Below are 25,929 nucleotides of genomic sequence, written 5' to 3' on the forward strand. Positions count from 1 at the left end.
CAGGTGCTGCCCTACATACCTAAAAATACATAAATTGTTTCTAATCCCTGCAGTAACTATGGATGGGCTAATAATAGGCTGATTATCCACAGTGACAGACCCATACTAAGTACCTTTAGATACACTGTTGTGTAATCTTTACAGTAATTATGGGGTGTATTAATAACAGGTTGGTTATCTCAGATGCTAAGGTTTAGAAAAATTAACTTGCCAAAGTTCCTACAACTAAGAAGTTGCAGAGCTAGGACTTAAACCCCGGTGCATTTGTCTGGAAAGGTGTCTCTTCAGCTGGCATACTAAAACCAGATGAAGAGTTTTCTTTTATGGATTCAAATGCTTTAAGTCCTTTGTTAGGACCATAGCTTAAATGCTTCAAATGCTTCAGTTGAAAACAAAATAGGGCTGTACAAGACTGTTAATACACATGCAACCTTGGCATTTTTTCTACTTTAAATACTTGTTGAAGGGAATGCTTTCTAAAATGCCAGGCACTTGTAAGGTGACAGGCCTTTAGATGAGGTAATCACAGTGGAACATGGGTGCCCAAGACCTTATAGATACTGCAGAATGAAACTGAGACAAAAGACCCAATTCGTTTGATGTCGATGGTTAATGTGCTCTAGCAGGTGTGCTGTGCCTTGCCATAGACATAAAAATACATCAGCATCTGGCCTTGCCCTTGAATCTGTAGTCCAATAATTTAGATACAACCCCCAAATTTTCTCTGCTTGATGAAAAATGTCCTAGTGTGTCAGGCTAGTGTCTGAAATTCATGTCTCTTAGCCTAAGCATTCATTTTGCCTTTGAAAGGATTATAAATGATATAGTCATCTTTGGAACAAGGTGCTGATTGTGTTTGGTCCGTTAGGCTGCCTTGGGCCACACTGACATTTGGGGGGCAGTGAACTCCATATACAGGGCTATTCCACACGGCTGTGGGCAAAAGATTGGGTATACTTAAGGAACATGACCAGACTGAAGGGGGTAGCTGCACCGCAGGCTGTGGCTGACGTAAGCAAATCTGAGACTGGCCTCTGAAGCCTGGGAAGCCCGAGATGGGACCTCTTGACAGGACGTGGAGGGGACAGCGCTGGAAATCATACCGCCTCAGAAGAGGGTTGGTGGAGAAAAGGGATTGAGCAGGGAGATTCTTTTGGTTTGTTTCTTGAGATAGGGTCTCGCCATGTAGCCCAGCCTAATTATGCCTCCTCGAACGTGCCTCCCGCCTCTGCCTACCGAGTGCTGGGACGACCGGTGTGTACCACTACGCCCTGCAAGGATGTGGCTCCAGAGCGGGCCAGCCGGGGGAAGTCACAGGCCCTGAGATCACACCAAAAGCCCTGAAATGGCAGAGCAGGGCCTCGGACAGCCAATCGCCAAGCAGCGAGGCCAGCAGTCTAACCGCTCCGGCGCCTCAGATAGGCCCGCCCACTCTGCCACTCCGGAGTTCTCATTGGTGCCTCTCACTTTCTTCTCGGATTGGCTACTTCTAGGATCAAATAAGCGGGAGCTAGGATTTACTTCCGGTGAGAGTAAGCTGGGACCCGGAAGAGCCACACTGGCGCGCCTTTCCAAACCTCGACAGCCGCGCAGGAGGAGGCGCGCGCCGGGAGGTTCTGGGGGCGGGGCGACGTCCGGAGGAAGAGGAGGGGCGTACTCCACAGGAGAGCAGAATGGGTAGTTTAGGTCTGTTATAGCGAGCTGGAGGCTTTCCTAAAGGAAAGGGAGACTCAAATTCAACAGGGACACAAATTAAAATTACACCAGATCCAGAATCTAGGACCCAAGGTGCTACGTTCTGGGTGTGAATGGTCACTTGTGTGTGAGGCCGTAGGACGTGGGAAAGTCGAATTCTGATTGGACGTAATGGGCTGGGGACTGCTATCCAAATGTTATTCAGTTCCAGCCTGTCTAGCAGCATGAGACATCGCACCCTAACCTCCAGCCCGGCCCTCTGGGCCTCTATTCCGTGTCCACGCTCTGAGCTGCGTCTGGACCTGGTTTTAGCTTCTGGACAGTCCTTCCGGTGAGTGACTGCGCTTGGGAGGACTGTTCCCTAGGATGCTAACTCCTCAGTGCTGCCAACCAGGGATGCAAAGAATGTTGGGAGTGATGGGTGAGAGTACATTTTGTAGTGTAAGCACCGGTGGCTTGCTTGTTAACCTTCTTTAGGAAGTAGAGGTGATGAGTGCAGGATTATGAGGACCAGTAATAAAGATCAGTGGGAAAACGAGGGATGTAGCTCAGTAATAAGAGTGCTTCCTTTTCACGCACAGGGCTGTAGGTTCAATCCCCAGTACGACTTCTTTTTTTTATTTTTAAAATGAAAACATACCATTTTTATTTACAATAAGTTTACATTTGTAAGACAGGAGGGACTTTAAAGAGTGCAAAATGGGTAACGGTGCTAGGGCTGTCTGCTGGGATGCCCAGGTGGAGGGAGCAAAGCCCTGCTCACTGGAGTGGAGTGCTGGCAGATCAAGTGTGGACACTGACTCAGACCGAGGATCAGCTCTATTGCACTGTGTACCGAGGAGACAAGGGCCAGGTCGGCAGGCCTACCCTAGAGGAGCTGGAAACCTTACACAAGTACTTTCAGCTAGATGTCAGCCTGACTCAGCTCTATAGCCACTGGGCTTCGGTGGACTCTCACTTCCAAAGTGTGGCTCAGAAATTCCAAGGTGAGTACAAGAGCAGAAATGGTGGCTTTTGTTAAGTTACATCTCTGACTCCGTTTGCCCTCTGTAAAATGCAGATACAGGGCCACCAAGATGTTTCATCAGATAAAAGCACTTGTCATACAGTTTAATGCCCATAATCCATAGTGGAAGGAGAAAACCAACTACTAGAAGTTGTCTTCTGACCTCCACTCATGAGCCATGGCTCACTTATGCCCACACTCACACATACAGGAGAATAGCAAATAATTAAAACCTACTTATTTAAAGTGCTTAGACTACTACTTAGCACATAGTTGTTAATATGATGATGATGATGACGACCACCACCACAGGAAAAGTGATAAAGATATAGGGCCTAATCCTGACTGTGTCCTGGAGCAGGTGACATCATTCATTCTGTCATTATATCCTGAATCGCATTTGCTCTTTGGAAAAGAGAACATGGACACCAAGCCCTGTTCATGTGGTGTTTGCATCATGGCTTTTTTGTTCTCAGTGGAATGGAATGGTCACCCAAACCTCACAAGATACCACGAGACAGGAGAGGTCTAGTGGTTTCTCTACACGAGCAATCCCTTAGTCCTTTTATTATTCTGGGTCTCCCTGAGGTGTCTCCAGGCCCCTGCCTTTCTGCTCTCTAGGTGTGAGGCTGCTGAGACAAGACCCCACTGAATGCCTTTTCTCTTTCATCTGTTCTTCCAACAACAACATTGCTCGCATCACTGGCATGGTGGAACGGCTGTGCCAGGCCTTTGGACCTCGACTCGTTCAGCTTGATGATGTCACTTATCATGGCTTCCCAAACCTTCATGCCCTGGCTGGTGAGTAGGTGCATCCCCTTCAGCATTTGGACAGGAAGATCTGTTCAGTTCTACCCAAGCTGTGAGCTCCTATCTCAAAGCTTCCCACTGTGTCAAACACTGTCTCTGCCTGGTCAGTCCTGGATACAACTCATCCTCAGATTTGACCCCTGAAACACCTCACTAGTCGATCAGCACCTCACTAGTTGACTGTTTTCCAGTCTATGCAGTACCTCACTAGAGAAACGTCTATACACAGTGGTCAGTAGTTTAGACTGACAGGCAGATAATCTGAGACAGACTGCCTAGATCTGAGTCCCGGTTCTGACACTTTTGTGCGTGCTTCTGTTTTGAATCTGTGAAATGGGAAATAACAGTACATATCCTGTCAGAATCATGGGGACAGAATAAAGGGAAACACATCTCGAGTCCAGCAGTGTTTGGAACAGGAAATACGTGGAAATTTTAAGCTGCTGTCACTTTAGTGAGTCCTCTTGCTCTGTGAGGAAAGTATATTGGTTAGCAGATATGAGGACCAAGCTAGGTGAAGTGCTTAGGGACTAAAAAGCAAGGAGCCGGGGTTGGGGATTTAGCTCTGGTAGAGCGCTTGCCTAGGAAGCGCAAGGCCCTGGGTTCGATCCCCAGCTCCGAAAAAAAGAACCAAAAAAAAAAAAAAAAAAGCAAGGAGCCTGCTCTGGTTCATTTTCAATCAGGGGCTGTTTTTTGATACTAAGAAAGGTCTTGAATATCTGCTCTAAGTTTAATAATCATAAGTCTTCAAAGAATTCATTTACCTCTAAGCTTGGCTTAACTTGTTAATAGAATGGGAATACTAGAGTCATTGAAAGGGAATGCGTCTAAGAAGACAGGTGCTGTCCTGTGAAGAGTCCTATCTCCACCGTGCCCTCTCTTTGTGTTGGAGGGTAGAGTTGATGGGTGTCTAGGTTCCCATTGCTGAGAAGAGACATCATGACCAAAGCAAGTCTTAGAAGGGAAACATTTAATTAAGGCTGACTTACAGGTTCAGACTTTCAGTCTGTTATCATGGCAGGAAGCATGGCAGGCAGACACAGTGCTGGAGAAGGAGCCAAGAGTTCTATATCTTGATCCAAAGGCAGTCAGGAGAAGACTCAGCATTCTCAAGCAGCCAGCTAGAGGGAGGGTCTCAAGGCCTACCCCAAAGTGACACACTTCCTCCAGCAAGACCACATCTACTCCAACAAGGCCACACTTCCTTGGGCCAAGCATATTTAAAGCACCACAGTGGGTGAGTAGGTAGGTAGTATGTGGGCATTATGTGCATATATCTGTTCAAGTGCACACATACCTGTGTTTGTGGAAGTCAGAGATCAATGTCAGGTGTTTTCCTCAATTGCTTTTTAATAAGTTTTCTATGTATGACTCCTTTGCCTGAATGTATATATGTGCATAATGTGCAAATGCCTAGTACTACAGAGCTCAGCAGAGGGTGTCAGATCCCCTAGAATTGGAGTTATGGATGGCTATGAGGCAGCATGTGGATGCCAAACTGAAGCCTGGTCTTCTGTAAGGGCAGCAAGTTTTCTTAACTGCTGAGCCTTGTCTCCAGCCTGCATAGCCCCTTCTGTGCCCTTACTTTGTTTGTCTGTAAAATGTATAACACATTAGTGCCATCATAAGGATCCTTATGAAAAGTAAGCATGATGTACTTTGCCAGTCAGTGTGTACATGTGACACACATGCCTTGGCTGCTGTCATTTATTTTGTGAGTGTGTGGGAGTGCAAGTGCACACATATGAAGATCAGGAAACAACTTTTTGGTCTCTTGTTTCTGTCACTGAGCTACATATCCAAGCTAACTGGCCTATGGGCTTCGATCCTTCTATCTCTGCCTCCCATCTCACCTTACTAATGCTGGCATTACAGATGTGAACCTCTTCATCTGGCTTTTTACATGAAAGTAATCGGGTTTATGCTGGGCCATCACCCAGGCTTCTGCAGCTTTTTTAGGCCAGGGGTGTGAGCACTTCTTGAATAAAGGTAAAGTGCTCAAATGAGGATTTCCCCCAGAGCAGGGGTTTTTAGTACCCGCTTCAGAGCCCAGCTAAGAGAAGTTTTATAGGGGCAGAACTCAGGCCTTAACAGTTTCTTTCACATCCAACTGTCCACTGACTCTGAGAGGACAGAGAAGTGCCTAGGAAAGCATTGGGGTGGGGCATCCTACACACTAGCTTGAGGACAGGAACTAACTGAGGATATCTGCTGTTCCCTCTCCATTCCCACAGGTCCAGAAGTAGAGACCCACCTCAGGAAGTTGGGCCTGGGGTACCGTGCCCGCTATGTATGTGCCAGTGCTAAAGCCATCCTAGAAGAGCAAGGTGGGCCGGCTTGGCTGCAGCAGCTTCGAGTGGCCTCTTATGAAGAGGCCCACAAGGCCCTCTGCACCCTGCCTGGAGTGGGCACCAAGGTGAGGCCCAGAGAGACCCCACACTGAAAGTAGGAGAGGTAGAAACAAGGCACACCTGAGAATCCAGGGGAGACGTGGATTCTGGAGGGAAGCAAGCACAGGAAGAACAAAGTGTTTCATCAGAGACAGAAGCAGAGAGTATAAGAGGCTGCCCTTTGGATATGTCTTTAGAAAGGGTCTTTGTGTCAGTGCATTGTGTGCACTAATGTTTGTATGCAGAACTTTCCAGAGGGGAGAGCCAGAAAGTTAATACTGGTTACCTTTAGGGAGACAAAGGGAAAGGTGTTTCTATTTTACATTTCCTTTTCTTTTCTTGAAATTACATGTGCTTACACAATGTTTTGTTGATGTCAATAGATCTATCAGACTATTAGAATTTATAACTAGGGGTTGGGGATTTAGCTCAGTGGTAGAGCGCTTGCCTAGCAAGCGCAAGGCCCTGGGTTCGGTCCCCAGGTCCGAAAAAGAGAAAAGAAAAAAAAAAGAATTTATAAATTTATAACTTATCTTTATATCTTATACTCCTCTATGACTTAAAATGAATTTTCAGGAGCTGTTTAGATGGAACAGAGGGTAAGATCCCTTGCTGCTCTTCCAGGGGACCTGAGTTTGATTCCTAGCACCCCCTTGTTAGGTGGCTTACAACAGCCACCTCTAACTCCAGTTCTAGGGGATCTTATGCCCTCTTCTAGTCTCTACATTGCATATGCGTACTCTGGTGTTACAGATGGTTGTAAGTCACCATACAGGAACCCAGCTCTTCTGGAAAAGCAGGCAGTGTTCTTAACTGCAGAGTCAGCTCTCCAGCCCCATTGCCTTTAAGAATTTTTAATGGACTGGCATTACATTTTGGCATTGCCTAGTTTCTGCTTCATGGTTTTGTCCAAGACACTTAGAGCCCCAGTTTCCTTATCTGTGAAAAGAGTATGGTCATACTTTTCCCCAGGTTATGTGAGAGCTCACTCAGGAACAACTCTTCTTGGAGCTATTTTTAGAAATAATAGGTAATTACTGCGTGCTGACTGAGAATGCAGAATAGTGCTACCTTAGAGGAAGGAGGCAACATAAATTTGGATGCTGGCTAAATCCTGCCATCCCTCCACAACAGTTCTCTCTTTGTCAAAGGTGGCTGACTGCATCTGCTTAATGGCCCTGGACAAACCCCAGGCTGTGCCTGTGGACATCCATGTGTGGCAGATTGCCCATCGTGACTACGGCTGGCAGCCTAAGACATCGCAGACTAAGGGCCCGAGCCCTCTGGCCAACAAAGAACTGGGTAAGAAGAGTGTGATGCTGGGGCATTGGGCTGAAGTTGGAGAATATCTCTCTCTCTTTTTTTTTTTTTTTTTTTTCTTTCTTTTTTTCTTTTTTTCGGAGCTGGGGACCGAACCCAGGGCCTTGCACTTGCTAGGCAAGCACTCTACCACTGAGCTAAATTTCCAACCCCTTCTTTTTTTTAAAAAAGATTTGTTTATTCTTTATGAGGGCATCAGATTCCATTACAGACAGTTGTAAGCCACCCTGTGGTTGCTGAGAATTAAACTCAGGACCTCTGGAAGAGAAGTCAGTGTCCTTAACCACCGAGACATCTCTCCAGCCCGAATCTCTCGTTCTAATCATCTCTCCCACAATCCCCATCTTTGTGCATGGAGGGCACGTGGGTCAATTAATATAGTCTTCTCACTTCTAATTTAGGAAACTTTTTCCGGAATCTGTGGGGACCTTATGCTGGCTGGGCCCAAGCAGTAAGTATACCTAGCCCAGACCCTAAAGGACTTTCCCTCACCCTGCCTGACCCCTGGACTCTTCAGCCACCTGTTATTATGACCAACCCCCCCCCCCCCAGTATTCTCTATTGAGCCAAGCCCTGATCTCAGTATGCCCTGCTCCCCATAGACCCCATATGCCCCTTCCCATAGGTGCTGTTCAGTGCTGACCTTCGTCAACAAAACCTGTCTCGGGAGCCACCAGCAAAGCGCAAAAAGGGATCTAAGAAGACAGAAGGCTAGGTAGGGCCCAGGGGACAAAAGATGTCACTGATATTTTCCCCTTTGTTCTCCATTTCTCTCCCTTGTCCTCACCCAAGTCAGAAAGGCTTAACATTCCTACCTCCAAGGCAAACATCCCAAATCAAAGTCAGGTTTTACAACAGGGGACAAGGAAGCTATTTGAGAAAATGGAACTGTTTTGTTTTATCTTCCCTTTATTACAAGAAGGAACAATAAAATAGAAACATTTGTATGGAAAATGCAGTGAAGAGTGAGAGGGGAGGGAAGAAGTATGGGGTCAGAAACTCCCCAGTTCTGGGGTGAGGAGGAAGCAGGCTGCCTCCAACCCCTCACGGACGAAACCCTGACTCCTTGATGTTCAGTCCATGGCCCTAGAGCTTGGGGGTGGTGCAGGGGGCAGTTCTGAGCCTGGCTCCACACAGCAGTCTCGACAGCAGCAGCCAGCTGCTGGCCCTGTGTGGAAGGAAAGGGCAAGGGCAGCTGCAGAGCGGGCGTCAGCTCCAGCCTTGTGCTTCTTCACAGACCACCTATGCCCTTCCACAAGACCCTGGTTCTTACCCCCAGCTGTGGGTGTCAGCAGCTCTCCGTGGCTAGCTGTCTGTCCCTGTCCCTCCTGGCTGGTGCCCAGCTGCAGCTTCCTCATGTGCCGAACCACAGCGGTAGCATTGAAAGCTTGCTGTGGAAAGAGGGAAGGGGACTGCTGAAAGGGGGCCTTATTAAGGGCTTAGGGTCGGCAAAGGGAGTCTCCCCAAGTCCTCCCCAGACTCAGTCAGGTGCTACTAAACTATATTTAGTTATACATGCAGCACATGTATAAAAGCATACAAAGGAACATAAAACTATAATTCATGTAAACAACATTTATGTGTCTACATAGCTCTGAGCACAGTGCATGGTCATTCATTCATTAAATCCTCACATCCTCTGAGTCAGCACTTTTGTGTTGTTTCTCTTTTTAGTCTTACTATGTCTTGTGCCTCAGCCTCCAGAGTGCGGAGATTACAAGCATATATATCTTATGGTCCCCTACACACCAGGGACAGCAAGCACTGTTTCTTTGTGACAGGGTCTCATTAGGTAGCACTGGCTTCCTGGAACACACAAAGATCTGCCTGCCTCTGACTCCCAAGTGCTGGGATTAAAAGTGTGTGTCACTACACCTGGCTCTGGCAAGCACTATTAGTATTATTAATTTCTTTTAACATGGGTTCTCATGTAGCCTGGCTATCCTCCAGTTGTACCTCTTATCTCCTGGGTCTTGGAATTATAGACATATACCACACCATGCCCAGTTTTGTATGATGCTAGTGAGCTGACCCAGGGTTTCATGCATGCTAGGCAAGCATTCTGCCAACAAAGCTATAGATTCCACCCGTTTTGAGACAAGGTTTCATGTAGTTCCTGAGCCTCCTGCCTCACTTTCCCCTAGGTTCTGGAATAGCATTAATTTCAGAGGAAACTGAGGTGCAGAAAGGTTACATAGTTTACCTGTTTCTATTGTCTTATATTCACCCAGATGACCATGTCCAAGTTACAATAACCCCCTCGAGACTTGTTTCTGCCCCATGTTCCTTAATCATGGTTATTGTATCTCTGTCCACTTTGTCCCTAACCGGAAGGTTGGGACAGCCTTTGACATTTCACACCTCAGTATGCCTCCCATCTTTGTTTCTTCTGAGTCTCCCTCCTGCTTTCACCTACTCCCATGTTCCTCTTGCTGCTTCTGAGTCAAGCCCTAGCATCTATGACATATCCTGCTGGGCCTCTCAGCTTCCCTCCTTGTCTTCACTGCATCCAGAAAGCCCTTTCTTCAGGATAAGATCCTATATTTAGTCCTTTTGGAGGGGACTGTATATTCTTTCTGGACCTCAGTTTCCTCTACAGCAGGTGGATGTCCCACTACAGCAGTCAAGGACCTCAATGGCCCGGCAGCTTCTACTAGCTTCTCCAGCCTGGCCTCTCAAACACTCAGTTTCCATAGTTCCTTCAGCCCCTCTAGTCCAGCAGGCCACATTCTCTTATCCTGGCCTCTGTACTCCTGTTCCCTCTACCTCAGGCATATTCTCTATACCTGGCTAATTACTAGTCAACTAATAGATCTGTGGCCACCTTTCTGACCCTTCTTGGGTCCCATGGTCTACATCATGTCTCTGAAGATGCAGCTCAGGAACCACCTCTGGACTTTAGGGGTCAAGGAGCCTTTGTTGAATGAACAAGAGAGATTCTTTGGAAAACCTCCCTGGGCAGGTCCTGTATGCAGTGAGCACTGTGCAAGTCGAGTCTGGGGAAGACGCAGGATTAAAGGTGTATGCTGACCTTCCACTTGCTCTTGGCAAAGTTCTTCTTGATCTGCTCACTCACTGACTGGTGGATATTCTTATCCAGAGCTGTGTCTCCTGCAATCCTAGGATGGGATTATATGCAGAGTTGCCTGTGAGGATGGAGCAGGTGTGGGGCCCCCAGGTCCCACCCTAACACAGTGGGAGCTCTCACCAGGGGTGCTGCAAGGCCTGCTCACAGGTGAACCTCTTCTCTGGGTCTTTCTCCATCAAATGACGTATGAAATCTTTGGCTGAAGCCCCAAGAGAAAAACAAAGATACATAACCATGCCTGTGGACACCAAGACAGTGCTCATTCCCTCACATCTCACCTGACAAAGCATGACAAGAAGCCTGGTCTGCCTGTACCCTACTCCACACACCCCAGCTTTCTAGCTCCCTCCTTTTTTGAGAACATCATTACAGAAGAAACCACTCAGTATGCTCACACTACTGTGTAAACCACTGTACAGCCATCACAAGCTGGTCCCTGACTGAGACACAAAATGGAAGATAGAAATATTTATACTGCTTAGGTCTCAGGGAGTCAGTAGGCTCCAAGGGAAATTTTTTTTGTAAACTGTATTGGAAGACTGAATGCCTACTTAGACTGAAGACTAAGCTCTGAGATTAGGGAACCTAAGGTAAGACATAAGACATCTGCTTCTAGTCTGGGACTAAGATATGATAGAGGCAGACAGTGGGGAGACTCCTGGAGCAGATGAAGAAGGCCCTGAGGCAGGGGCCACATGAAGTCAAAGATCCAAATACCAGAGTCAGAGATGTCGTCCCAATAAGGAGAGTCAAACTCATACTCAGCCTTCAAAATCTGTTCAAAAAGTTTGGCATCATTTTCATCATAGAACGGCGGGTAGCCACAGAGCCTAGGCAGAAAGAAACCAAACTAATGTCAGCTTTAAGAATACTTGTTGGCGGGGTTGGGGATTTAGCTCAGTGGTAGAGCGCTTGCCTAGCAAGCGCAAGGCCCTGGGTTCGGTCCCCAGCTCCGAAAAAAAGAAAGAATACTTGTTGGCTTGGAGATGGCATTTTGGGGCAGTGCAAGAGTCACTCGGGACCCACAGGAAGTTCTGTCTTGCTCACTTCCGTCTGGCAGTATTGGCCTGCCTTCTGTCCTTTGAACATGCTGTCACAGGAGCTTTGTGTTGACATTGGATCGTTTACTCACTCAAAAACCACTCAGATGTTACCACCACAAAGAGCCCTTGACTATCTGAGTCCTTGACTACTCCTGCTTGATTTTTTTCTTCACAGTAATTTTTACCAGGTGAGATCTTTTTATAGATTTACTCACCAATTCTTTCTACATGTCAGCTCTTAAGGGCAGGCCCTTGGGTTGTTTTGTTTTCTGCTAAATCCTCAGTGCTCCCACAGTGCTGGAAACATGGTATCTCCTAATTGAAGCCTATTAGACTTTTTGTTTGTTTTTATGTGTATAGGTATTTTGCCTGTATTTAAATCTGTGTACCATGTGTGTGCACATGTGTACCCGCACAGACCAAAAGAAGGCATTAGGTCCTCTGAAACTAGAGTTACAGATAGATGGTCGTGAGCTACCATGTAGGTACTGGGATTTGAACTTGGGACCTCTGAAAAAGCAGCAGTTGCTCTCAACATCTAAGCCATCTCTCCAGACTCTTGCCTGTTAGTATTTTAGATGTAGAGAAGGAGTGGGCAAAGCAGGGAAGACAACTCTAGCCACAGGCTACCTTGACCATGTCCCCACTTACAGTATATAGGCAATGACTCCTATGGACCAGCAGTCCACGGCCTTGCTGTAGGGCTTCTGGGCCAGGACCTCAGGGGCTGTGGAGAGAAGGGACATGGTGATGACAGAAGTCTACCCTGCAGCTCCTGGCTCTTTCCTCATCCCTAGACCCAACCCAGGGCCCTCCTCACCCACATATCCTGGAGTCCCACAGGCTGTGGAGAGCACACTGCCTGGGTCCTCCATCTTGGAGAGGCCAAAGTCAGAGATCATGATTTTGGAGTCTTCATCCAGACTGTAGTATAGCAGGTTCTCTGGCTTGGAGGGTAGAAAAGAGGAGAAGGGGTAGTCAGAGGTACCAGAGGCTAGCAGCACTATATGCTCTAAAATCCACAGTGGCTATCTCACTAAATCCATTAGAAGCTAACTAGCATTTACTGCTAGATGTAAGTTCTAGAACATAGAGCAAACACAGAGCAAAGGGGTTGTAGGAAGAATTTTCATAGAACTCAGAAACCTTACAGAAATCCCAGTATTACCAAAAAAAAATTTTTTTTATACCTCCTGTGCTGGTTCTTGGATAAGTACTTGACTGATTCACCCCTGCCACATAGGCAGCATGTCCAGACTTAATAAGCCCACTTTATCAATGAGGAAACCAATGCCTTTAGAGGCAGTGATTAGCCCAAGAGCCAGTTGGGGCATGGCAAGGCGCTAGTCTGCAAACCAAGGTCTATTGTATCCCAGAGCCCTTCCAGCCTGGACTGAAAGTTTGTTGTTGGTTTTTGGTTGGTTGGTTGGTTGGTTGGTTGGTGGGTTGGTGGGTTTGGTTTGGTTTGGGGTTTTTTTTTTTGTTTGTTTGTTTGGGGTTTTTTTGAGATGCGGTGTCTCTGTGTGGCTCTGGCTGTCTTGGAATTCACTCTGTAAACCAGGTTGACCTTGAACTCAAAGGTCTACCTGCCTCTGCGTCTGCCTCTGTGCAGCACCAGAGCTGGCTTGGACCAACATGTTTTTAATGTAAGTCCTATCCGCTTCTCTGAGCTTTGCTGTTCCATTTGTCCTCTACAGAGTAAGTAGGATGTTTCATTATCAGAAAAAAGACACATAAGCTGTTAGGGTAGAATGCCAGCCCAGCCTACCCTGTGTCCCTGTCTAAGTGCAATAAGAGGAGCTGGTTAGCAGGTCACAAGTAGTTCATTTTGCAAATGAGAAGCTGAGGCTTCAATGAGGGGCTGGGAGGTGACCAGAGATAGACAAAGCAGGACAGGCAGAGCTTCTCCCCCTGGTGCATAGTTCACCAGGTCCCTCAGATCCCACCTTGAGATCCCGGTGCACAATGCCCAGGTCGTGCAGGTACTTGACAGCATCCAGCACCTGGAAGATGAGGCGGCTGGCATCCCGTTCTGTGTAGAATCCTTTCTCCACAATTCGGTCAAACAGCTCTCCACCTGAAACCCTGCAGCAAAGGACCGGAAAGTGGCCGAGAGACTAGGACAGCAGGAAGAGTAAGGGTGGGCAGATAGGCCACTCACAGCTGCATGATGAGGTAGAGGTGGCCCCCACTCTCATAGATGTCATCCAGGGCTACAATGTTGGGGTGCTTGATCCTAAAAGGAAAGATGAGGTGGTTCACAGCTTAGGGTGGCTCACCCATTCCCTGTCACCTGCATCCAGGGCAGGACACCAAGGTTCTGGAACCCACTGGGGAAAGCTGATGCTAGAAGGTAAAAGACTAGCAAGCAAGCACTGGGCTCTGGTATGGAACAGACCTGGACCCAGATAAATGCTGCCTCTGCTACATACTACTTGGGAACTAGTATTCTCACTTTGCAGCTCTGATGGGAATGTGGCTTCTAAGTTTTCCTTGTTTACCCTTTTAACCTCCCTGAACCAGAGGTCATGTCCTCATGTATAGGGAATATCTAACTAGGCTCTGTTCTAGTACCAGGTACAGGGTAGTTACTTAAGGTATTTGGTGAATGGAATGTAACCTCTCTGTGTATGAATGTCTTCATCTAGAAAAGAGTATATTTTCAAAAAAGTCATATGAAGATCACATGACAAGCAGGGTGCTTAGCACTTGAAAAAAGTCAGTACTCAACAAATGAACTCAACAAAGTGACTGATCTTAGGGATAAGGAAGACATGGCTTTCCCACAGGCTTTCTGTGAAACCTTGCTGGTCTCATTGCCCCACCCAGCTGAATTAGGGAAATGAAATGACCATCTCCTCTCTATCCAGATAGTTTGGAAATGGGAGGCACTGGGAGCAAATGCTTGCTGTAAGTTTTGCAGCATGAGCCGGTTTCCTGCCAGTTGGTTGCTAATTCAATCAGGGGTTAGCAAATAGTCTGTTTTACTGTATGGCAGGATCTTAGGGGACCACCTATGTGGGTGTTAAGCCTTGAGGCTCCATGAACAGACTCATCCTCTGTAAACAAGCTCTGGCACCTTGGTCTTATCTGGGAGGTTAGCTCTATACCAGTCACACTCTGTCAGGTTCTTTCCCTGAGAGGCTAGAATTCAAACGATTTCTAATGCAATCTAAAGGAGTAAGGACAGGTTGGTGCAGGGCCCACACACTTGTGTAAGACGGCGATCTCATTCTCCATGCTGCCTTCTTTGCCCTCCAGGGCCTTCTTGGCAATGCATTTGATGGCCACCAGTTTCTGAGTCCTCTTGTCCTCTGCCAGGATCACTTCTGAGAAGGCACCCCTGTGAGTCAGAGGTTTGCAAGTTGAGGAGCTAGGGCCCCAGCTTCTCTCACCCTCTCCTCGTTTCCCTGTAGCCTCCATGACCACCTAGGTCCTTCAGTACTCATCCACCCCCCACCCCTGGCTCCAGTGGTGGTCACATAAGCCAGACATGGCCAATCAGGGCTGTCTGCCCCCTGCCTCGGTACCTCAGTAACTGGTGACTTAAATGACCATTTCCTGGCACTGTGAGTGAGTGAATAAGCTGGTGGCATGTAAACCTGGAGTGGGTGGCAGTCATCTTTGTCAGTACTTGGGGAGAGCCTGCTCCAAACTGAAGCCACCAAAGGAAGCCTGATAAGACTGATAACATTCGAGCCAGCTGGGCCTGAACTACCCCTGTAATACTTGGTTATGTGTGTGGTTGATTGATTAGTTTGAGTTGTAGGTAATGTAATGCCCTTTAGAACCTCACAGAATCATACCATTACTGTGGTTGCCATTCTTGGCTCTCCAGTTGCCCACACGTTATGGCTAGTCCTTTTTACTTTTTCTTTTGTTACTTTATGTGTATGAGTGTTTTGCCTACATTTATGTCTGAACCACATACATACCTGGCGCCCACAAAGGTCAGAAAAGGTCATCAGATACCTTGGATCTGGAGTTACAGATGGTTGTGAACCACCATCAGTGCTAAGAACTGAACCTAGTTCTCTGCAGGACCAGCCAGCCAATGCTCTTAACTGCTGAGCCATCTCCGGCACTGATGGTCCGTCTTAAGTGTCTTCTTTTGTGCTGTGAAATGGCTCTTGCCATCTTTTTTTTTTTTTTTTTTTTTTGGAGCTGAGGACTAAACCCAGGGCCTTGAGCTTGCTAGGCAAGAGCTCTACCACTGAGCTAAATCCTCAACCCCGGCTCTTGCCATCTTAGCCTCTTCTCAGGGCCTCGAATTCTCTGCCCCTTTCCATCCTTCCTGTTTGGACTTCTCCCCAGCCCTAACCGTGAGTTCTAGCAGACTGCCTCTCTGCGGCAGCCTGAGTCTTTACATACACTGTTCCACCTAAGGCACTACCTTCCTTCTTTCTGACAAGCACAAGCCTACCCATCTTATCTTTTAGCCCCCAGGTCTCATGTCCTTCAGGGAGAGTTACCCAGGCAGAGGAGACTACTCTGGCCTCTACAACCTCAATAAGAATATAATACGCATCCGCCTGTCATTTTGTGTCTGTCTGTCTGCCTACAGACTTACAAAGGGAAGAGACCAGGTTTGAGTTATATTTGGATTCCCACCATCAAGAGCAACCATGCACAGCCTCAGTTTCCAAACCCAGGACAGAATACCCAGCTCTTGGCAGCAATCTAGATAAATGGTTCTTCTATTCTCCTGCGCTTCCTTCCCTTCATAAGGAGTCCATGAATGTACAAGAGATGCCCCATCCTACCCACAGTTAGCCAAAACCAACAAGCTGGACTAGTCTGCACCATGGCAAAGCAGCCACAAGCCCTGGTCTGTGGGAAAAGGGAAGTAAGTGTTCATCAACTGACCAGAGGAAGCATCACCCCAGACTCAGCCCCTCTAGCCATCAGGCTCAAGAGGGAAGCCCTTCCCAGTTCTGTCACCCCACCACCACCTCACCCGGAGACTCACGTGCCCAGAACATCCCTGAAGTCATAAATATCCCTAATGTCTTCTGCCTGCTTCCACCTGGGGCCTTCCACTGCCCCTGGCATGGCCCACTGCCCCCCAGCCACAGCCAGGGCTCCTAGGAAGGAAATGGAGAGAGAGAGAGAGATTCTAAGAGCGAATCCTCTGAGAATCTACAGCATGTCCCATGACCATCAGCCAGCATGAGTTCATTCATTCCTGGATCTGTCCATTGACAACAGGCGTTCAGCCTTCCCCAGCCATTTGTTCATTCAGCATGTTTGCAACTTCATATGCCCAGGGAAAAAATCATTCCTGGGTACAAAATTCTAGTATTCATGCATTCCTTCAATTCATTCTCTATTTTGCACCAGTCTTTTTCTCAGTCTTAACACCCAAGGAAACCCCCTCAAGGAAGATAGCATAGGAGCCCCTAGAAGCAGCATAGATAGCACCCTAGAGGAACACCGTGCCCAGAAGCAGTGATGCCTCAGTCTCATTCAGGGAAGGGCTAGGGTGTCCTCTCCCTCCTCCTCCTTGCTGCCCTAGCCTCTCAGAAATCAGGTTTCCGGCAGCCTGGGCTTCCAGCAATATCTCAGCCACATTTTTAAATAGCTCCTTCTCACTGTTACCAAGGCAACATCAGCCACAGCTGGAACTCCCCAGACCTAGCCTTCCTGACTCCCTGTCTGTGTCCCAGCAGCCTGAAAACTGGTCTCACCTGTCTGTCCCCTCCTGGTGGGGGACCATCTTGGACCTTCCCCTGGAGAGCTCTGTCTCATCTTACGAGAGGGTGGGCTCTCTCCCCATGTATCATGTGAGAAATCTCAGAAACTGAGGTTGGATGGATGAGTCCAGAGTTGCCCAAAAGACTCCCAGCTAAGCTTGCTAAGCACAGAGGCTGTCATCTGTTGGTCCAGTAGAAAACTAGACGAGGGATCATTCAGAAAGTCAGCATCCCAGAATCAACTAGAGGTTGAAGCCAGAACAGAGCCCCTCATGCCCTGGAGCTCTGGGAAGGCAACCTCCTGTTTCCTTTGGGAAGGAAGGAGAGAAGGCACCTTGACCAGAACTGAGAGTCCACTCCTTGAGTGAGACCTTGTTCCCAGAGCATTGGCCAGCCACCGGGCCTGAGTTTTCTGATAAAGGAGGCAATGGTAAATTCAGGTATAGTCAAACCCACCTGGAGACCAGCACTAATGACCCTCACAGTTCCACACCCTGCAGCAGACACTCCACATCAGCAATCAGCACTTCCATGAATCCTGAGCCCAGACACCTTCCTGCTAGACCCAGCACACTGCACACCATGACACCTGACTGTGCACATATACCCAGGCATCAACACACATGTTCATATACACCACTCACACCTACCTGTTCATCCCAAACACCCCTCCCAGACCCTACACTACAGTACTGATTCCACACACACATGAACAAGGTGGCATCTGTTCCCACATACCAGACATGGCAATTTCAGTCATGTCTACACCCTCCAACTCCTCAGCCCGGTGCCCTACACAGCAAACCAAGCTTGAGCAATCTGCCTAACTAAACATCCTCAGAGGAAGAGCAAACCTCTCCCCAACTCTGACTTACTACCCTGCAAGCCGGACACCAGTGTGTGTATCCTTTAACACTATATGCAACAACAAAAATGAATTCCCAGATACCTGTACACAACTGAAGCACATTCCTGCTCCAGGGAACCCCTCATGTGCCCTCCCCCATCTACACTTCCAAATGCCCACGCCCTTCCACAGTAAGGCCTAGCGCTTGGACACTTGGACGTACACCACGCTCACACGGACCCTTCCCCACCCTTTCCTGATACCCAGGCAATATCCATGGAGGTCTTCTAAAAGGGCCTGGGACGGAGGTGGTAAAGAAAGGCCCAGCCCTATTCCGTCCAGGGGTCAGGCGCCCCTCCCACCCTTGGGCTTCAGTATCCTGTGGCCGGAGCTCCCCGCGGCATAGAGCGGGGCGGCCCTCAGTTGTACCTGCGGCTGCCCCGCCACGGGGCTGGCAGCGAGGGCCTAGGTGGCTGGTGCGGAGCTCCCGCCGCGTCCGTACCTGGTCAGTTTGCCTATTCAGTCGCTGGCGCTCGGCTGGGGCTCGGCTCCCTCGGCCCGCCTGCGGCTCTGATGTCAATGGAGGAGGAGCCTGCGGCGGAGGACCTGGGGACTGGAGATGAGCACTCTGACTGAAGAAAGGGGCCCAGTTGTTCTATTGCAGACCCTGAAACATGCTTACTTGCCCTTTGGTCGTCAGCAGGAGACTAGTGAGGTCCAGAGATGGTCTTGAAATCAACAGTTAGCTAGAAGCAGACGATTTTTGAACCAACATTTAAGAAGTGCCAGAGGCTGGCCAATTTGAACCTGGATTTGTTTTCAAAACAGTTCTACGATCTCCCTTAAAGTTCTTAGACTCCTACCCTTTCTTTCCTCACCCTCCAGTTAAAAGGAGCTGGACCTATGCAAGGCTCAGGAGACTAGTAAGGGGCTGATGAAATGAAAAACTGCCCATTTAATAGGCAGATAAACTGAGGCCCCACGCCAGCAAAACAGAGCTAAGGCTTTTATCCCACACACTTTCAGGTGCTGCTCAAAAAGACTAGGAAAGAGAGGTGGGAAGGGGGAGGGAGGTGGAGTTAAATCTGGATCCTTGAGGAAGCAGGCCAAAGAGGACCAAAGTACCATGTGACCCATGGCTGGGAGCCAGGGTGGGGAGGGTGGAGCAAATCTGTTCCTGGGCCTGTAGGCTTGGGGCCAAGGGACCTGACCCGGCTTGGTTTATGCAAGGCTCTTTGGGAATAAATTGATCTCAGGCTAGGAGGAGAATCAACTGGCAGGAATTAAGAGGTAGGTCTGCCCTGGAACCAGGCAAAGGAGGCAACCTGGCATACCTAGGGCAGCCTCTTTCCGGAATTCAACCTCTATTTCTCCCAGTTTGTCCATACTTTGTCCTGGAGTGGTCAGGCCTGAGAAGGTAGCTGAGAGTGCTAGAAGGGTTTTGACACCTGACCACCCTTATCATGCTCTACCTTTCTGAGCCTCAGTTTCTTCATATCTTGAGATAGGGACTTATTAACGACCAACTTGGAATCCTCTTGAGGGTTCTGGGTGATGGGTGTGCAGCACTTAGAACACTAGTTTAAAACAAGCTGGTGTGGAGGCTGACCCAATCTCAGCACGTCAGAAGCAGAGGTAGCTGTGTTGTCAGATGTCCTAAGCTAGCTGGTGAAATTCTCCTTCAGGGTAAGCCGCTCACGTACAAGACCTGAGTTCAAATACTAAGAACCCACATTAAAAACCTGGATAGGGGGTGTGTGCTCCTGTGGCCCCCAGAACTGTTTGGGGGAGCATGCCACCAGCCTAGCTCCAGGCTCAGACAGGGACACTGTCTCAAGGGAGTAAAGCAGGGAGCTATAGACGGAGACATTTGACATCTTCCTCTGGCTTCCATAGGCTTGCAAGGTCACACATACAAGAAAACAAAGTAAAACATGAGAATAAGATTCAATAGAAACCAGGGCTCAAAGGAAAGACCTGATTTGACCAGGGTCAGAGATTAAGAGACATTTTCTTCCCTCGAATCTCAGTATCTCAGATTCCTAACATACTTCTTTTTTTTTAAGATTATTATTTTTTTTATTTATATGAATACACTGTAGCTGTCTTCAAACACACCAGAAGAGGACATCGGATCTCATTACAGATGGTTGTGAGTCACCATGTGGTTGCTGGGAATTGAACTCAGGACCTCTGGAAGAACAGTCAGTGCTCCTAACTGATGAGCCATCTCTCCAACCCCCTAACCCACTTCTGACCTAGGACCACACCTCTATTCTCCTCAACGCCCACCCAACATACTATTGAGCCAGGGAGTTGTGTCAGTACAGTTCTGTGTTTATCTCTATGGCAACACTACTGGGTGACGAAGTGTCCCACTGAAGACCAGTCCGGCTATTTTAAAGATTTATTTACTTTTTTTATTTATGTGTGACCCTGCCAGTGTATATGTGAGCCATGCTCACGCAGGAGCCCTTGGAAGCCAGAAGAGTGTGTTTGACCATCTGGAACAGGAATTACAATGATCATGAGCCACCATGTGAACACTGAAAACCAAACCTGAATCCTCTGCAGAAGCAGCAAGTGCTCTTAACCACTGAGCCACCCGTCCAGTCTCTACTTGCACAACTTTTATGTTCTTACTCTTTGCCTGCCTTAAGAGCTTTTCTGGGGACATTTAGGTGTTCTCACTTTTAAAAAGTGAACGACAGTGTGTATGTGTGTGTGTGTGGTGTGTGGTGTGTGTGTGTGTGTGTGTGTGTGTGGTGTGTGTGTCTGTGTCTGTGTATCTGTGTGTCTGTGTGTGTGTATCTGTGTGTCTGTCTGTGTGTGCCTCTGTGCATGTGTCTGTGTGTCTGTGTCTACATGCACAGGTCAGAGGACAACTTCAGGAGTTGATTCTCTCCTTTTACCATGTGGGTTCCAGGGATTAAAGGTCAAATTAAGACTGTCAAGTTTGATAGCAGGTGCCTTTAACTCTTGATCCATCTTGCCAGCCCTCACTTTTTCTAACCTTTATTTTTTTTTACTTATTTTTATAGATTTATTTTAATTTTATGTGTATGAGTGTGCTTTGCCTATGTCTGTGTACCCGGTGTGTGCAGTGTACTTGGAGGCCAGAAGACAGCATCACATTACCTTGGAACTATAGTTGCAGATGATTGCTAGCCTCTGTGTGGGTGCTAGGGACTGCGTCTAAGAACTCTGAAAGAGCAGCAAGTGCTCTCACCACTGAGCCATGTCTCTAGCCCCAATATTTATTTTCTGTTGAGACAGGATTTCCTGTACAAACTTGGTTTGTAGTCTGAGGATGCCCCAGAACTCCTGACTGTCTGCTTCTGCCTTCTTAGTGCTACAGTCACCGCCTTGAACCTTCATGTGCCACAGCTAGCACAGACCAAAGGACAGTTCTAAGAACCAGGGTCTCAGAGACTGAACCAGAGAGGCCAAGCTCAAGCAGCCACCTTCTCCTCTCCTGTCTTGATTTCTCTTCCCATGTTGACCTCTTTCCCAATGCAAAATAATATGCTCTACCTGGCAGAGGACTCTTGACTCCCTGAGTCTCTCTGAGTAATTGAATGATATAGCTATCCTTGACCTCCAGAATGTTGTCAGAGGAATAAAGCACCATGGGTAGCCAGCCACACACACACAAGAGAACCTGGGCCAAAGGAAAAGTCCTGGGCAGGCAGAAACAAAGAAGCCACTTCAGTCTTTAGCTGTTGACCACAGGTAACCAGGTGAGTTGGTACCTATTCTTCCAGTGGCTTGGATGCACATGAACAAGCATAATTCCTCAATCAACTGCTTTCAGTGAACAGTCAAGGAAAGCCAAATACATGCAGAAAAGGAAGATATGATAATATTTTCTTCCTTTTTCTAAAACCTGGGAAAATAGATCAGTTCTTCTACTTTTCTTTTTCAATTGATTTCTTCCTTTTCTTCCCCCCCCCCTCCTTTCCTGGAGTTGGAGCCCAGGGCCTTGGACATACTAGACCAATGCTGTACCGCTGAGATACAACCCAGTCCTTCCATCAATTCTTTAACCCAATGGAGAATAATTTATTGGAGGGATGAATGGATCTCTACGGTTAGAGAAAATAGAAGAAATCACAAAGAAAAGATGAACAAGGTGATTTGTAAAAATTAAAAAATTCTTCCACTTCTGTTGTTGAAGGGGAAAAAAAGTGTAATTTACCCTTCTCTAAATCATGGTAAATAGTCAAAAACAAACTTCAGACTGGAGAAGTACTCAGCCAGACATAGTGACTCATGCCTGCAATCATAGCATTTGGGAGGCTAACATGGGAGAGTTGCCACAAGTTGTAGCAATTTGTAGCCTGGGCTACAAAATGAGACCTAGTCTCAAAAAGAAAGGAGGAAGAGAAGGGGGAGGAGGAGGAGGGAGGGAGGAAGGGGAGGAGGAGGGGGAGGAGGAGGAGGACAACAATAATGACAAAATATATAATATTTTTATTATATAGACAACACATAAAATTCATACCAGGAACCTAATAAATCATCGAAGGGCATAAAGTAAACCTAGGCTATTTTCTGTCTCACTAGTAAGAAGAGAATATGCCAAAAGGGAAGGTCATTATTGCCTTTTACATCTGAACTTTAAATAGCATTTAGTGTGTGTGTGTGTGTGTGTGTGTGTGTGTGTGTGTGTGTGTGTGTGTGTGCGCGCGCGCGCGCGTGCGTGTGGAGGCCACAGTTCATCCTCAGGTGTCTTCCCTATCAATCTGTGCTTTATTTTTTGAGACCTGCTATCTCACTGGACCCAGAGCTCACAAAGTGGCTAGACTGCCGGCCAGCAAGCCTCAGCAGCCACACACCAGTCCCAGGCTCAGCTCCTGACACAAGCACTGGGGATCCAAAACAGGTCTTCATACTTATGCAGCAGTCGCTGTGTTAACTAAGCCATCCTTCACCCCCATGAAATATTTTATGGAAAAATTATTAGGTATAATTGCTGGGTGGAATGCTTCACAGCTTGTAATTGAGGGCAATATGAACTATTTATAGAAGGACAACCTCCTTATGAGGTTAAGCAGGTAGGTTGCATGGTAACTTCAAAGTAACATTCAAACCACAAATTTATTCACAGTGGAGTAGAAAAAAACACTACAAATGTTGCTGATAGTGTTAAAAACTTCTCTGACTTCGTTTCATTTACATGTTTGTATTCCCAGGTCTCCTTTGTTAAGTAACACTATAACAATTTTTAAAAAATCTCTCTATGCTAAATTGTGTCTGGTGGCACAGGTTTGTAATCACAGCTACTTGAGGCTGGGAAATCACAGCTTGGGCTGCCAAGTAAACTCAAGGCCACTGGAGCAACTTGGTAAGACCCTGACTCAAAATACAAAGAGGTCTGGGACTGTCACTCAGTAGAGTGCCTGGCCTCTGTGTTCCCTAGATTCAAACTTCAGTGCTGATCCTCCTCACCCCCACCCCCACCCCCAGTTATGCCAAACTGAGTGTGATACTACAATGCTTACAGTCTCATTACCCAGGAGGCCCAGGCAGGAGGTCAGAGGTTGTCTTTAAGAAAGATTCACTTTGGGGCTGGGGATTTAGCTCAGTGCTAGAGCGCTTACCTAGGAAGCGCAAGGCCCTGGGTTCGGTCCCCAGCTCCGAAAAAAAAGAACCAAAAAAAAAAAAAAAAAGAAAGATTCACTTTGGGCTGGAGAGATGGCTCAGTGGTTAAGAGCACCCGACTACTCTTCCAGAGGTCCTGAGTTCAATTCCCAGCAACCACATGGTGGCTCACAACCATCTGTAAAGAGATCCGATGACCTCTTCTGGTGTGTCTGAAGACAACTACAGTGTACTCATATATAATAAATGAATAAATCTTTAAAAAAAAAAGAAAGATTCACTTTATTACTTTTTTTTTTTCCGGAGCTGGGACCGAACCCAGGGCCTTGCGCTTGCTAGGCAAGTACTCTACCACTGAGCTAAATCCCCAACCCCTCACTTCATTACTTTTAAATTGTGTATATATGTGATGTGTGCATCTGTGTACATGAGTGTGGGTGTCCATGGAGGCCAGAAGTATCAGGTGCCCTGCGACTGGAGCTATCGAGCCTGCACATGGGCACTGGGAACCCAGTTTGGATCCAGTGTGCGAGCAGCACCTTCTCTTAACTGCCAACCATCTCTCTGTACTCAGGCTCAGGAATTTGAGGCCAGCCTATGTAGACCTTATCTTAAAACAATTATGTCAGGGGTTGGGGATTTAGCTCAGTGGTAGAGCGCTTGCCTAGCAAGCGCAAGGCCCTGGGTTCGGTCCCCAGCTCCGAAAAAAAGAAAAAAAATTTATGTCACAAGATGATAGTTGTGTAGTGTACCACTCTAGTTTTCCTTTTCTTCTTCTTCTTCTTCTTCTTCTTCTTCTTCTTCTTCTTCTTCTTCTTCTTCTTCTTCTTCTTCTTCTTCTTCTTCTTCATCATCATCATCATCATCATCATCATTAACTATGGTGTGGGTGTGGTTGAAGGTGTGTAGCCTGAGTGTGGAGGCTCTCATGGAATCTGGGGGTCAAACTCAGGTCATCAGACTTACATAACAAGCACTTTACCCATTGAGTACTTGCACGCACACACACACACACACACACACACACACATACACACACACACACTTTCTTCTTCTGATTTTTGAAAAAGGCTTTTACTCTGCCCAGTCTATTCTGGAATGTCCAGAACTCACTATTTAGCACAGGGTAGCCCTTCACTTGAGATTATTATTGTATGAGATACCACTCTTGAATTGAGGTTATTTAGATTTTTGTATAAAAAAATCGTATAAGCAGCTGGACATAGTAGTTTATGCCTATAATCTCAATACTTGAAAGGAGAGGCAGGAGGTTCACCTCAAGTTCATGGTCAGCTTCAGCTGCATAGGACATTCCTAGTGGCTAGGACTACACAGTGATAGCCTGTCTCAAAATGCCCAACCCCTAGAAGAGAATGAGGGAGAAGGGAGAGATTTTCTTTCCTAGACAGCAGCTTTCCTAAGACAGCCAACTTTTAAATTATTTCTCCTTTTCTGGAATCCTGTGTTTTAGTTATGCTCCATATTTGGGGGTTCTGCACAGCCTTTTTAGTGTCTACTCCTCTCAGTGCATCAGGAACAGCCTGTCCAAGGGAACCAAAGGCCCCTTCAGACTTCCAGACTGGCCAGACCTTAAGAGTCTCCAGGCTAGCACAACCCTCTTCTTGTGCCTTCCTTCTGACCCTCCAGCCTCATACTTAATTTTACTATTGTACTCATGCAAGAGGACCCAGAGATGGGTGTGCAAAATGGGCCTTTACAGTTTGGACCCAGGTTACAATATTGACACTGCGGTCTATCTGATCTGGCCCTTCCCCCTTCTGAACCTCAAGTTCCTCATATCAGACAAAAGAGAGCCTCTGCTTGCTGGGCATGGTCACTGCTGCCTTACAGTGGCTCCTCCCACTTCACTCTCGAGCTTCATGATGCTCCTCTCCAGGGTTACGTTTATTTACTTATATTCTTGGCTAGTTGTATGCGTATGTTCAGGAGGAGTGTGTGTATCCCCACCACATGTTAGCAGGAGCCCACAGATGTCAGAAGAGGGTGTTGGGTCTCCTGGAACTGGAGTTCCCGGTAGCTGTGAGCTTCCTGATGTAAGTGCTGGGAACCAAACCTGGGTCCTCGCAAGGACAGCAAGCATTCCTAACTGTGAGCCACCTCTCCAGCCCTCCATGTGTTTGAGAGGGAAGCCTCTTCTTCCTTTCTATTGTCTGTTTGGTTGTTTTCAAATGATTTAGATTTACTCTTTTGAAGCAAACTAAATGGAAAGCTTACAAGAGAGAAGAAATGCATGTCAGTGTTTCTGTGCAAACATGACATGGGACAGACTTGAGGCTGCCCCTCAACTCGATCCTTTCCAAAAAAAGATGTAAGTCCTTGGAGCTCTGGCTCAGGAAATAGGAGGCTGCTGGTTCTGTATGTGGAAGTCACCTTGCCCACCACTCACTTGTGGCCAGCATCTGAAGCATGGCT

At 47.3% G+C, this 25,929-nt stretch overlaps 2 protein-coding genes across 12 annotated transcripts; one reads left to right on the forward strand and one right to left on the reverse strand.

The window, feature by feature from the left end:
* Positions 1 to 1,639: 1,639 nt before the first annotated feature.
* On the forward strand, positions 1,640 to 8,175 carry Ogg1 (8-oxoguanine DNA glycosylase). 4 transcript variants are annotated; one of them, XM_087659431.1, is made up of 7 exons: positions 1,640 to 2,026; positions 2,412 to 2,681; positions 3,323 to 3,502; positions 5,746 to 5,927; positions 7,053 to 7,203; positions 7,623 to 7,672; positions 7,847 to 8,175. In XM_087659431.1, the coding sequence occupies exons 2-7, from the start codon at positions 2,426 to 2,428 to the stop codon at positions 7,934 to 7,936; spliced, it is 909 nt and encodes a 302-aa protein (XP_087515557.1). In that variant the 5' UTR covers positions 1,640 to 2,026; positions 2,412 to 2,425; the 3' UTR covers positions 7,937 to 8,175. The 4 variants fall into 4 exon arrangements, with proteins under 4 accessions (XP_087515557.1, XP_087515558.1, XP_087515559.1 ...); XM_087659432.1 differs by having other exon boundaries at positions 2,600 to 2,681; NM_030870.1 differs by having other exon boundaries at positions 1,857 to 2,026; positions 2,434 to 2,681; positions 7,847 to 8,116.
* Camk1 (calcium/calmodulin-dependent protein kinase I) lies at positions 8,108 to 18,470 on the reverse strand. 8 transcript variants are annotated; one of them, XM_087655805.1, is made up of 13 exons: positions 18,395 to 18,470; positions 17,040 to 17,245; positions 16,322 to 16,436; positions 14,564 to 14,695; positions 13,514 to 13,588; positions 13,299 to 13,437; positions 12,173 to 12,299; positions 12,004 to 12,079; positions 11,027 to 11,139; positions 10,430 to 10,508; positions 10,253 to 10,340; positions 8,495 to 8,612; positions 8,113 to 8,389 (listed from the first exon to the last, which is right to left on the reverse strand). In XM_087655805.1, the coding sequence occupies exons 2-13, from the start codon at positions 17,098 to 17,100 to the stop codon at positions 8,295 to 8,297; spliced, it is 1,218 nt and encodes a 405-aa protein (XP_087511931.1). In that variant the 5' UTR covers positions 17,101 to 17,245; positions 18,395 to 18,470; the 3' UTR covers positions 8,113 to 8,294. The 8 variants fall into 8 exon arrangements, with proteins under 8 accessions (NP_604463.1, XP_087511931.1, XP_087511929.1 ...); XM_087655803.1 differs by having other exon boundaries at positions 8,113 to 8,416; XM_087655804.1 differs by having other exon boundaries at positions 18,322 to 18,470.
* Positions 18,471 to 25,929: the final 7,459 nt, after the last annotated feature.

This window comes from Rattus norvegicus, chromosome 4 (assembly GCF_021556685.1).
Source record: "Rattus norvegicus strain SHRSP/BbbUtx chromosome 4, alternate assembly SHRSP_T2T, whole genome shotgun sequence".
Classification (NCBI taxonomy): Eukaryota; Metazoa; Chordata; class Mammalia; order Rodentia; family Muridae; genus Rattus; species Rattus norvegicus.